At 36.1% G+C, this 14,359-nt stretch overlaps 1 protein-coding gene across 8 annotated transcripts in view; it reads left to right on the forward strand.

The window, feature by feature from the left end:
• sws (patatin like phospholipase domain containing sws) overlaps positions 1-14,359 on the forward strand; it is a 102,429-nt gene that overhangs the window by 976 nt on the left and 87,094 nt on the right. For all 8 annotated transcript variants that reach the window (XR_013025540.1, XM_076491406.1, XM_076491401.1 and 5 more), the window contains exons 2-5: positions 869-950; positions 2,776-2,870; positions 8,295-8,374; positions 13,862-13,999. Coding sequence is in view for 7 of the 8 variants with exons in the window: in XM_076491401.1 (XP_076347516.1) it covers positions 869-950; positions 2,776-2,870; positions 8,295-8,374; positions 13,862-13,999 (395 nt within the window). In the remaining variant the exon portion in view is untranslated. The remainder of the gene's footprint in view (positions 1-868; positions 951-2,775; positions 2,871-8,294; positions 8,375-13,861; positions 14,000-14,359) is intronic.

The following is a 14,359-nucleotide window of genomic DNA, read 5'->3' on the forward strand; positions in this document are numbered from 1 at the left end:
TGGTCATTTAAGGCTACTTTTGTAAATCCACGCTTGGGAAGAGAAAGAAGTTAATCTCAGCACTTTATGTTCCAAATTTTTATTTTCTTGTTAAACCCCTGTAGTGTATTGGCCAGAATAGCTAATGGCAACTCATTACATAATGTCATAAGTTAGTTACCTATAACAAAAATAAGTGTCTTAACTGCAGCCTAGCCAGTCTTTTTTTGTTTCCATATCTTAAACTTGTGTCTTGTCTGTAGAATATATAGTATTTCAAAGAAAATCAGAGGCCTTTATCTTATAAAATCTTGAATATTGTTGACTTCAATAAGATTAATCTCTTTACTGAAAGTAAAAGAACTAACAGAATTTTGGGTTGTTGTTTAGACTAGAAATTTAAAGAGGCATAAACAAATAATTTGTTAAATATTATGTGCTGTTGTGGGCCTTTCATTTGAAGAAGAGCATTGAGTTGTTGGAAAGGATTCAGAAGGCATTTGTTAGACAACTGGGTTATCATCAGAGATTAGGTTGAGATCTTTTAATTTCTTTTTTTAATGAGAGAACGATCAAAGACGATGTAATTGAAGTATTCAGTATTATTACTTTTTTTCTAGTATTATGCTACAGAAACTACATTATGTAGTTTTATATGTGCACTGTGCTGTGCAATGTATGAAACACAATAATCTTTTATATATCACTGCCTTGGCTGTGCATATAATACATACCATGGGTATCCTATACCTAAAGTTTTCTAGTGGTTTTAGGCTGTTTAGACAATGAGAAATCAAGTGCTTCAGATAAAGAGTTATTATTTATTTTTACTGCTCTTTGTGTCCAAGTTCAACCTTCTTTAATATGGAGAATTGATTTCTTTTTACAGGTAACAATAGTAATACTTTCTATAGTTTCTGTGGCAGGCTTTTTGTGGTTCATATATGCCTTTCGTAATATCAAGACCAAAGGTTAGTAAGAACATTTCATAATTATGACATTTGCATATGTAGTTTTGTGTTTAACTTGTAGTGGGGGTTTAGTTAAATTTGAAATAGTTAAAATAACAGAATTTACACACCATTGGATTTTGCTGTGGAAAATGAGTAGATTTGCACAGAAATTGCAATTATGTAATTAATAATTAATGAAAAACAGTTAATAATCTTGCTAGTAAATTAATCTCTTGCACCATGTAACCATCCCATTTGAACAATACTAACAAAGTGTAAGTGATTCTTATCTAATTATTGCTTTACTTGGTGACCTGAGACATTGCATGAGGTGAGATAAAACATTGTCCTTGTATAATAATTCAATTTAACACCAACTCATGAGAGAAAACATTGTCTTAATATAATAATTCAATTTAACTACAACTCGTACACTATAATTCTTCTGACATTGATATGTGAAATGTTAAAAATGAAGTACAAGTTTACACATGTACCGATGACAATAAATGAGAGATGTTGTATTTTCATTGGTTTTAATTAAGTTAAGGTATGAGATATGATAGACTGTTGCTAATTCAACATTTCATCTCTTTATGCCCAGGCCCAGCATGGCCAGGTGAGTTAAGGCATTCGACTCACAATCTGAGGGTTGTGGGTTCCAATCCCTATCGCACCAAACATGCTCGCCCTTTCAGCCGAGGGGGTGTTATAATGTGACAGTCAATCCCACTCTTCATTAGTAAGAGAGTAGCCCAAGAGTTGGAGATGGGTGGTGATGACTAGCTGTCTTCCCTCTAGTCTTACATTACTAAATTAGGGACAGCTAGCGCAGATAGCTCTTGAGTAGCTGTGCACATAATTCAACTCAATCTTTCATTTATCCTGTCACACCAAACATGCTCGTCCTTTCAGTTTTAGGGGCATTATAATGTAAAGGTCAATCCTACTATTCATTAGTAAAAGAGTAGCCCAAGAGTTGGAGGTTGGTGGTGATGACTAGCTGCCTTTCCTCTAGTCATACACTACAAAATTAGGGATGGCTAGCACAGATTTGAAATATGACAAGCCAATATACTATCTGTTTACAATTTCCATTCATAATTTTGTGACTCCATATTGGGCAGATTTATATATATTGATTTATGTATTATGTAAAATTTAAATTTCAGTAAATGTATAGGAACCGGTACCAGATAAAACAAGTAAACATCACTAGTGAGAAATACTAATGATGTTCTATCATTTACTTTTTGGCATGATGTTAAATCTCCTTTTTATCAGAAATATTATTATTTTGTATAAATATTAAAGTTGCTTGTTTGCATATTTTGTTGATGTAACATCTTTTAAACCTATGAATTATACATAAATATTTGTATACAATGATACTGGAAGTTTGCTTTTGTGCTCTGGTTAACAGTGTTTAATCAAATTGTCTTTAACATCATAATTTCTTACAATTTAATAACTCAATCATGGAATTTAACCATTTATAACTAATTACACAGTTGAGAGAGAAAGAAAATGAGTCTTTCTAATCTAATTTAAATATACATTTAAGATGGAAAATCCGTTTGATGAAGTTATTGAAGTTGGAGCAGTTTCTGATACATTCACTATACACTACTCTGCTTTATTTGATATGTAATTTTAATGTGTAAGAAAATAAAATTGATTGTAGCATTATCTGAAGGAAAAGAGTTTGACAGAGCAGTGTATATATAAGGAAAAAGTTTTTTCCAATTGGAAAGCATATCTTCAAGGATTGTCTAATTTACTTTTTGACCACCATGTAATTTAGCATCTCAAAATAATAACATACTAAATAATGTTGATTTAGTTGAAAAAGTTACTGCTAGGATGATGGACCCTTCAAGACCCAGGTTCAGAAAGAGAGACAAAGTTTTGTTTTATGGAAGAAAAATGCTCAGGAAGGTAATGATTTTACTTAAATAATATACAAAAAGCAATTATTGTTAAAAAAAAGTGTTTGCTGAGAAATTATGAGACACAAATTAATAGGTAGAGCAATGGGTGATGTAGTATAACTAATTATTTGTATTAATAAATTAACCTTGGTGTAGGAAATAAATATTATTGCCATCAATGTGTATATATATAGAAATTATTATACTTGATTTTTACTACTTTGCTAGATGACTGTACTAAAATATTCTGTGATTGTTAATGCTCACAGAATCACAGGTCATTGAGGGTAAAACATTATGATAAATAGCCAGAGATTTTGGAGACCATTAACACAATATATCAGAGTATGTGAGTAACTACCTGATTATTGTGTTGAACTTTTTGACAAGTTTAAACTCTTATTTATGAGAGACATTTTACTTTGTTTTGATGAAGTGTTTGATTTTTATAAATTTAGGGATTTATGGAAAATATCAGTTACTTCTCTGTTCATTCTTGTGTTATTATGGAAACTGATGAAGGGTTTTCTGAAAGCTTTGAAAATGTTTCAGTTTTTTAAGAGTTTTTGCAGACTTGGAAGTGCATGATTTTTTATCAGTGTGTTTGTTTGCTTTGTATTTATATTGTTTTATAGGATTTTGTTTTCCCACAAAAATTGACATTTTATTTTTTGTTATTTCCAATTATTTATCACAGTTTATTTGTTTATTTCCGGTGATTGTCACAGATAACCAAAACAAAGCAATTTTTAGTTTCATTTCAAAAGAAATATATTTATTTCATTTGCACTGTCTATACGATTTATATTATGTGAATTTGGGATTTGAAAAGGCTTAGTGAAGTAACTGTCACTTTTACTTAGCTTGTCGTAGAAGTTGTATCCAACAAAAGGATTTCTCTTTCTTGGTGTGTCTGTAGAACTTGTCATGTGCTATGCAATAAAATTGAAGTTAACTATGTTGGTAAGAATGTCATTCTGGACTTAAGGAAAGAAACTCTCCATGATAGACAGAGAATGTCATTCTAGACTTAAGGAAAGAAACTCTCCATGATAGACAGACAGAGAATGTCATTCTAGACTTAAGGAAAGAAACTCTCCATGATAGACAGACAGAGAATGTCATTCTAGACATAAGGAAAGAAACTCTCCATGATAGACAATGTCATTCTAGACATAAGGAAAGAAACTCTCCATGATAGACAATGTCATTCTAGACTTAAGGAAAGAAACTCTCCATGATAGACAATGTCATTCTAGACTTAAGGAAAGGAACTCTCCATGATAGACAATGTCATTCTAGACTTAAGGAAAGGAACTCTCCATGATAGACAGACAGAGAATGTTATTCTAGACTTAAGGAAAGGAACTCTCCATGATAGACAGACAGAGAATGTCATTCTAGACTTAAGGAAAGAAATTCTCCATGATAGACAGACAGAGAATGTCATTCTAGACTTAAAGGAAGGAACTCTCCATGATAGACAATGTCATTCTAGACTTAAGGAAAGGAACTCTCCATGATAGATAATGTCATTCTAGACTTAAGGAAAGGAACTCTCCATGATAGACAGACAGAGAATGTCATTCTAGACTTAAGGAAAGAAACTCTCCATGATAGATAATGTCATTCTAGACTTAAGGAAAGGAACTCTCCATGATAGACAGACAGAGAATGTCATTCTAGACTTAAGGAAAGAAACTCTCCATGATAGACAATGTCATTCTAGACTTAAGGAAAGAAACTCTCCATGATAGACAATGTCATTCTAGACTTAAGGAAAGAAACTCTCCATGATAGACAATGTCATTCTAGACTTAAGGAAAGAAATTCTCCATGATAGACAATGTCATTCTAGACTTAAGGAAAGGAACTCTCCATGATAGACAATGCCATTCTAGACTTAAGGAAAGGAGCTCTCCATGATAGACAATGTCATTCTAGACTTAAGGAAAGGAACTCTCCATGATAGACAATGTCATTTTAGACTTAAGGAAAGGAACTCTCCATGATAGATAATGTCATTCTAGACTTAAGGAAAGGAACTCTCCATGATAGACAGACAGAGAATGTCATTCTAGACTTAAGGAAAGAAATTCTCCATGATAGACAGACAGAGAATGTCATTCTAGACTTAAGGAAAGAAACTCTCCATGATAGACAATGTCATTCTAGACTTAAGGAAAGGAACTCTCCATGATAGATAATGTCATTCTAGGCTTAAGGAAAGGAACTCTCCATGATAGACAATGTCATTCTAGACTTAAGGAAAGAAATTCTCCATGATAGACAATGTCATTCTAGACTTAAGGAAAGGAACTCTCCATGATAGACAATGCCATTCTAGACTTAAGGAAAGGAGCTCTCCATGATAGACAATGTCATTCTAGACTTAAGGAAAGGAACTCTCCATGATAGACAATGTCATTTTAGACTTAAGGAAAGGAACTCTCCATGATAGATAATGTCATTCTAGACTTAAGGAAAGGAACTCTCCATGATAGACAGACAGAGAATGTCATTCTAGACTTAAGGAAAGAAATTCTCCATGATAGACAGACAGAGAATGTCATTCTAGACTTAAGGAAAGAAACTCTCCATGATAGACAATGTCATTCTAGACTTAAGGAAAGGAACTCTCCATGATAGATAATGTCATTCTAGGCTTAAGGAAAGGAACTCTCCATGATAGACAATGTCATTCTAGACTTAAGGAAAGGAACTCTCCATGATAGATAATGTCATTCTAGACTTAAGGAAATGAACTCTCCATGATAGACAGACAGAGAATGTCATTCTAGACTTAAGGAAAGAAATTCTCCATGATAGACAGACAGAGAATGTCATTCTAGACTTAAGGAAAGAAACTCTCCATGATAGACAGTCATTCTAGACTTAAGGAAAGGAACTCTCCATGATAGATAATGTCATTCTAGGCTTAAGGAAAGGAACTCTCCATGATAGACAATGTCATTCTAGACTTAAGGAAAGAAATTCTCCATGATAGACAATGTCATTCTAGACTTAAGGAAAGGAACTCTCCATGATAGACAATGCCATTCTAGACTTAAGGAAAGGAGCTCTCCATGATAGACAATGTCATTATAGACTTAAGGAAAGGAACTCTCCATGATAGACAATGTCATTTTAGACTTAAGGAAAGGAACTCTCCATGATAGATAATGTCATTCTAGACTTAAGGAAAGGAACTCTCCATGATAGACAGACAGAGAATGTCATTCTAGACTTAAGGAAAGAAATTCTCCATGATAGACAGACAGAGAATGTCATTCTAGACTTAAGGAAAGAAACTCTCCATGATAGACAATGTCATTCTAGACTTAAGGAAAGGAACTCTCCATGATAGATAATGTCATTCTAGGCTTAAGGAAAGGAACTCTCCATGATAGACAATGTCATTCTAGACTTAAGGAAAGGAACTCTCCATGATAGACAGACATAGAATGTCATTCTAGACTTAAGGAAAGAAACTCTCCATGATAGACAATGTCATTCTAGACTTAAGGAAAGGAACTCTCCATGATAGACAGACATAGAATGTCATTCTAGACTTAAGGAAAGGAACTCTCCATGATAGACAGACATAGAATGTCATTCTAGACTTAAGGAAAGAAACTCTCCATGATAGACAATGTCATTCTAGACTTAAGGAAAGGAACTCTCCATGATAGACAATGTCATTGTAGACTTAACGAAAGGAACTCTCCATGATAGACAGACAGAAAATGTCATTCTAGACTTAAGGAAAGAAAGCCTTCCTGATAGACAGATCTTTGTCCTTTGTGGTAATTACAAGAACAGCTTTGTTTTGTTCACTAAGAACATTCTTCTAAACCACCTTACCAGTATACACTTGTTTCTCAAGTGTAGTGCTCTGAGCCAAACTTAGTACTTAAAAACAAGTTTTCTGGTATCAGACTGAAGCACTGCTTCCCAGTAGATGAGTTATCACAGGTATTCCACGTAATTTGGTTTTGAGAAATAGCACTTAGGAAGTTGCTGTATAAATTAAGGCAAAATGTGGTACCTTGGATAAAGACATTACAACATTCTCTGTACAGCAAATTGACATCTAGGACAAACATATCTTCAATCATATAGCCTAAGGAGAAGTAAGAAAGGAACAAGGTCATGGTGCAACAGTTGAATCATGAGCCAAACATATCTTCAATCATATAGCCTAAGGAGAAGTGAGAAAGGAACAAGGTCATGGTGCAACAGTTGACTGATGAGCCAAACATATCTTCAATCATATAGCCTAAGGAGAAGTAAGAAAGGAACAAGGTCATGGTGCAACAGTTGACTGATGAGCCAAACATATCTTCAATCATATAGCCTAAGGAGAAGTAAGAAAGGAACAAGGTCATGGTGCAACAGTTGACTGATGAGCCAAACATATAGCCTAAGGAGAAGTAAGAAAGGAACAAGGTTATGGTGCAACAGTTGACTGATGAGCCAAACATATAGCCTAAGGAGAAGTAAGAAAGGAACAAGGTCATGGTGCAACAGTTGACTGATGAGCCAAACATATCTTCAATCATATAGCCTAAGGAGAAGTAAGAAAGGAACAAGGTCATGGTGCAACAGTTGAATGATGAGCCAAACATATCTTCAATCATATAGCCTAAGGAGAAGTGAGAAAGGAACAAGGTCATGGTGCAACAGTTGAATGATGAGCCAAACATATCTTCAATCATATAGCCTAAGGAGAAGTGAGAAAGGAACAAGGTCATGGTGCAACAGTTGAATGATGAGCCAAACATATCTTCAATCATATAGCCTAAGGAGAAGTAAGAAAGGAACAAGGTCATGGTGCAACAGTTGAATGATGAGCCAAACATATCTTCAATCATATAGCCTAAGGAGAAGTGAGAAAGGAACAAGGTCATGGTGCAACAGTTGAATGATGATCTTCAGAAGCTGGGAAACTTATTATATATTTGAACCTTTTATTAGAAGTGGAATGCTCATGTGTTGCATAAACACGTGATGTCAAGTTAGAAAGAATTTCCTCTGTCTTCTCCTCTCATTGAAAAGTAAAATTCAAGGGTTGTGCATCCCTAGAAAATCCTTTAAATACTTGTTAAATCTTTACTTGGATCCTGTAAATACCATGTTGCTAAAAAAATTTGTTGACTCATATTTTAGTTGTATATTGATAGTTTGTTTAAAGGAGAATTTCTTTTTGATTTAGTTGAGCAAAAATCTTTGTGTCTGAAGATGTTTGTGAAAAAGCAGTTGCCATATTTTTTAAGGTTTTATTTACTTACTATATTTATTAATGTATTTAAAAGTATTTAAGATATTTGATATCAGAGTCATTGTGTTTTTTATATCTGTTTAAAAGACCTTAATATACTGTTTTTTGTATTTTATTTCTGTAATTCATGTACACATTTACTTGTTTCAGGTCCGTTCATTTTCTCGTGAAGCTACAGGAGGAAGAACAAGACTTAAAAAAAGACAAGTAGTATTACGGTTTGCCAAAAGGTAGATAAACTTGTATATAAAACGTCCCTGTGTGAGAGTTTAAACAAATGTTTATCAAGTGAGGCCTGAAGTTTGGTTTAAAGACAGTTGCCATTCAGTCATTGTTGAGCATTAACTAATGAAATAAAGTATTTTTCTGTAAAAGTTGAAAAGATCAGAAAAAGAGCTGCTATAAATAGTTGTCAATATAATCAGTGCCATTTTAACAAGTAATAAAAAAAACAGGTGAATGTGTAATTAAACAAGGACATGAACACTAATCGCTCACTTTTATAAGAGAAAATAACCATGATTTAGTAACTGTTTTCAATGTATGATAACATACTGAAGTTTTATGAGTAGAAATATAAAAATAAAGTGGTGTATATAAAATTTTAGGTCCACACAAAATATTTAGATGTAGGTGGAAATATATCTGTTTGAAATATGTTTACTAAGTTAGTGTTTCTATGCAAGGGTTACCGGGGATAGTAATCCCTAACTTAGCAGTGAAAGGCTAGAGGGAACGCAGGTAGTCTTCAACTATCACCTCTTAACTCTTGGACTAGTCTTTTACCAACTAATAGTGGGATTAACCACATTATAATCCACCATTTGGTGAGATGGGGAACTGAACTGCAAGTCAAGCACCCTAACCAACCAACTAGCTATGCTAGGCCTATCTTTATTTGAAATAGAGATTAAAATAGTGTTTTTCTTTCAAAGAGGAGTAGAAATTGAGATTTATACATTTATTGTAAATGAAGTTTTTGTTTATACTGTATTAGCTTTTCCTTGTTAGCATAAGAAAAACAATATTTTTTGTAATAATGGAAAAAAGAATGATTATGTATGTTTGTTTTGGATTTTTTTTTTCACCTATCCATTGATTTTGAAGACACCAGGTTCTAGTGTATATTTACTGAAAAAAAAAATTAAATCTTTTTCTTTCTGCATTGGGTCAGTTGCAAGTCTTTGGGCTTTCACCACTAAAAACTGTTATTCATGATGGTTAGCATCACTAGTAACCTTGTTTTTTCTTCAGATATAATTCTTATTTTGCTTTGGATAACCCCTCGGTGTTGATTCTTGTACGTGGTGAGGGGATCTCCCAGAGAAGGTTCTGTTCTTTCAGTTTACCTCCTCTGGGATCTAAACATCCACCCATGTGTTTGCCTTGTGTGGCAACCCGTGAAGGAGAGGAGAGGATCTTGGTGGTTGGATCCAACCCCAACACACCACTTTGGCCTTGAATTCCTGTAGATGGGCAGCCTTTGGGTAGCCCCCCTTGGGTCAATCGGCTGGTCCACTTGGGCTAGAGTCAACCAAGTACCAGTGTTGGAAGTTCTCAACAGGTGTTGTGGACATTGTGTCTGATGCTGATGTTTGGTATAGTGCTCATGAAACCCTGGTGTTGCTGCAATGTCCTTGGATGACATTGTAGTGCGTCCCCTCATAGGGCTCCATGGTGGGTAGGGTCAGTGGGTACTGAAATTTTCCTTTTTCCTTTGGATCCTCCAACAAAAAATTTAAATAAAGTAGTGAAAAAACAGTCAATAGGTAAACGACCACATCTTGAAGACTCTGAGCAGCAGTCTTCAACATCTGTAACACCTGTACCCCATTTTCTTATATTACATTCTCTTTCAGAAAAAACCTTTAGGGCAGATGTCCCCCTTTTTTATTCAGAAGGGACTAGAGGGACTTGCTGGCTCTCCAAAGTCAGTAAAGAAGCTTCGATCTGGAGATATATTGGTTGAAACATCCACATCCCAACACAGTGAACTCCTCTTGAATTCAAAGGCAATTGGGGATGTACCTATTGAGGTTACACCTCATGCTACCTTGAATTCATCATGAGGAGTTATTGTTGAGAGGGATTTGAAGAACATCCCCAAGTCAGAGATTCTCGCTGGTCTCTCCACTCAAGGAGTTTCTGCAGTGAGGTGCATCTCCATTCGCAAAGACGGAGTTACACTGCTGACAGATATCCTCCTTTTTGACATTTACATCACCACGTGCACCTGCCACCATCAAGGCAGGTTATCTAATTTGCAGGATATGGCCGTACATTCCAAACTCTCTTTAATGTTTCCAATGTCAGAGGTTCAGTCACTCAAAGACGTTCTGTCGTGGTTTCCTGACCTGTGCTCGTTGTGGTGGCAAGGACCACGATGCCTCTGAGTGTCACACAGACCCACATTGTGTCAACTGCAATGGTTCCCACCCTTCCTACTTTCGTTCTTGCCCAAAATGGTTGGAGGAAAAAGAGCTGCAGCATTTGAAAACGACCCACAACATAAGTTATCCTGAGGCTCGGAAGTTGCTGTCCGGCACTCCATCTCGGACATATGCTGCTGCACTTCATTCCACAACTACAGTGGGAGTGCAGACAGATCTCTCTGTACCTCCAAGAGAATCATTTGCAAAACAGATGGAAAGCCTTTTGACCTCCATGGTTAATAAGGTTGATGAATCGACTTCTACACCCATCTCTGTTCCTCCCATACAGTCCAACAAACCTCAAGATCCACATCCTTTGCTTTCAAATACAGGCATTTCTTCTGATACATCTTTTTCTCCCACCCCAAGATGCAAAACAATCATTTATTCGCATCCTCAGTCACTGGAATCCCCTTCCAACAACAAAAACCGGCCCAATCGACCCAGGGCAGAATTCATGGAGGTCCATCGACCTCCTCCGAATAAGGACAGAAAGGAAAAAAGACGTGGTTGTAAACAGAAGGGTTCTCCAGCTACTTTGCCTATCCATCATTAAAAATGGCCACCTTGATACAATGGAACTGTCGAGGTTTACTATCTAATCTGGATGATAATAAAACACTGATTGCTTCCAACCATCCTGTATGTCTTTCCTTACAATAAATATTTCTAAAACCTGCTGATACAGTCACCATTCAGCAGTTTTCTTTGTACAGAAATGACAGGCTGTATGATGGATGAGTACATGGAGGGGTGGCACTATTGGTAGATCAGCATGTGCCCACCCTGTCTTTGTCACTCAACACACCCTTGGAGGCCGTAGCCATCCGTGTTTCCTTGGGTCGTACCATCACTGTTCATTTTCTTTACCTGTTCCCTGGAGAGATATATGATCAATCAGATCTTGATGCTCTTGTTGAACAGTTCCCGTCTCCATTTCTAATCCTGGGGGACTTTAATGGACAACATCCCATTTGGGGAAGTGCTGTTATTGATAGGAGGGGTTGCTCTGTAGAGCGTATGCACTCTGATCCTAATCTTTCTCTTTTCAATACTGGTTCTTCCACTTATTTTCATGCACCAAGTCAGTCTTTTACCACTATTGATCTCTCTGTTTGCTCCCCTTCATTATTGTCCCATTTTTCGTGCTCTTATTTGTTCAAAACTCGACTGTGGATCAATGGTCTATGGCTCTGCCAGACCCTTGACCTTAAAGATGCTGGGCCCCATTCATTATCAAGGACTTTGACTCTGCACTGGGGCTTTCCGCACCTCCCCAGTTCAGAGCCTATGTGTGGAATCTCACGAACCTTTTCTGCACCTTTGCCGTTTGCAACTGTCTTTGCTGTATTCTTTGAAACTTTGCTCCTTTCCAAAGCATCACACCTGGGGATGTGTTTTCCTTCCTCAGTGGGCCTTACTTTTTCAGAACAGACGATCTGACATTGCTCCTTTTGGCCTTCGCATCCAGGCGCAATTGGATGAATTGGGTCTGTCCTTGGAAAACATTGCAGAATCCACTGGTCGGCCCATCCCCCAATTGTGACCTTTCTTTAAGTCATCTGAAAAAGGCAGATATTCCCAATTGGAAGTACCATCTTTTATTTACTGAACATCTTTCAAACAACCTTTCTATTCCAATTTATACGGATGGTTCAAAATCAGGTGACTCTGTGGGCTCTGCCATGGTTTGTTGTGGTTCGGTGGTTGCGCACAGAATCCCCTCTACAGCTTCTGTGTTTACTGCTGAACCGTACACCATATCTCTTACACTTAGATCTCTACTGGCTCTGGAATCGCTACACGTTGGTTCACACCCTGTTCTCGCTGATATTCAAAACTGACTGGCTCTTTTCTCATTAACATCTACTTCTATCCAGTTTTTCTGGATACCAGGCCACATTGGTATTCGAGGGAATGTGCTTGCAGACATGGCAGCTAAATCTATCTGCTCTGGCACTATCACCACTGTGCCTATTCCGTACATGGACTATGGTCCTGTATTCAAGGCTCAGCTCTGTGCCAGTTGGCAGTCCACTTGGAATGAGCAACATGACAAAAAGCTTTTTCAAATAAAACCCTATATTGGGCTTTGGCCGTCTAGCTTTCGTAAGGTTTAGAAGGAGGAAGTTGTTCTAACTAGACTACACATTGGTCACAGTTTTTTAACTCATTGTTTTCTTTTATCTGGAACTGATGCACCAGTGTGTAGTTTGTGTAACACTCAGGTCACAATAAGCCACATTTTACTTTCCTGCCATTGTTACAACTCTCAACGATGGCACTGTTATAAACATGTTCTGTCCCAGGGTTTGTCTGTAACATTGGACAGTGTTATTGGTGATGGTGACACTGTCCACCTTGATAACGTTTTTAGTTTTTTAATGGCCATTAATCTTTTTAACCTCATTTAAATGTTGGATATTTATTCATTACACCTTTTTAATTATGGTTCCCTTTTCAGTCTCACTCTCTCTAGTTCAAGTTGATATTGTAAAATGGCCAGAACATTAAATAACTTGACACCAGGATTGGAAAGGCCAACTTCAGGTGACTAACGCTACTGTTTGAACTATCCGTTTGAACTACCAGTTAGTCGTCCTGGCAAGTTGCTATTACACTTTTGCTGCATGCCATTTAACACTTTTATTACTTTACCTTTTAGTACTGGCCATAATGACAACATAACCCGGAACCAGGACTGGAAATGCCAACTTCAGATGACTGACAGTGGTTCTTGCACTTACCTGTTAGTCTTCCTGGTGGGTTATGATCATTACCATTTTGCTAGAGAAAGTCCTGTACAACTTCTCTACTCTGTTTTCTCTCTTAACATTGTAGACTAGGTGTCAACATTGGTTTTATGCTTTTTCTGTTTTTCAATGCTGTTTTGTTTTACCCTCATTCCCTTTTCTCTATTTTACTACATTTAATTTATTTTTACCTTTTTACTGGACGTTTGGCACAGATAGCCTAGCTGCTTTGTGCCATAAAACACTAAATCAATCAATTACTTTGGATAAAAAGTAATGCAATTGATGTGTTGTGTGGAAAATATTCTTTTGTCTCATGAACACAATAAATTTTTTAGTAGAAAGTGAATCCTTACACTTTCTTAGCAGTTGTAACATTCAGTTAATAATACATCTGTTGATGTGATATGTTTAAGGTTAAGTACTTTAGTAATATTTGTATATAGTATTAATAAGAGTTAATTCTCTGTCATGGATATTTGTATACATGGATGAAAGAAACTAGAGAAAGAACTAAAATCCTTATTTTAAGGCTTCTCCGTATTAAGAGAGAACAGCCCTTGACCCTACAAGTAAAGGAACCATCACAAGCCTTTCTAGAGGAAGACATCAGTGACCAGGGAGAAACACGACTTCCCCCTGAAGTCATCTATATGTTGAAGAGCATTAGGTACAGTGACCATTTGTTGTGATTGTCTATTTTAGTTTCTGTGTTCCTGAGTAATGTTTTTCATTGAATAAGTAAGGTTGTTTTTTTTCATACCTTTTATAAAATACAGAGGGTTACACCAAGGTCACACACCTGATATAATGATAGATAGAAAGTGATGATACACAGCATTAGCATCTGTAAAATACAAACCTTAATAACCCTGAAGCATTTGAAGTTGTATCCAAACAACGTTTTTTCATTAGCAGTTACTTTTGAACATAGTGTAAACTTTTACAGTAACAAATGAATATTCTTATTATAGATTAATAGATATGTTTAAGTTTCACTATTTGAATACTAATAGTTTATAATTTCATC

The sequence above is a fragment of the Tachypleus tridentatus genome, chromosome 2 (assembly GCF_004210375.1).
Source record: "Tachypleus tridentatus isolate NWPU-2018 chromosome 2, ASM421037v1, whole genome shotgun sequence".
Lineage (NCBI taxonomy): Eukaryota > Metazoa > Arthropoda > Merostomata > Xiphosura > Limulidae > Tachypleus > Tachypleus tridentatus.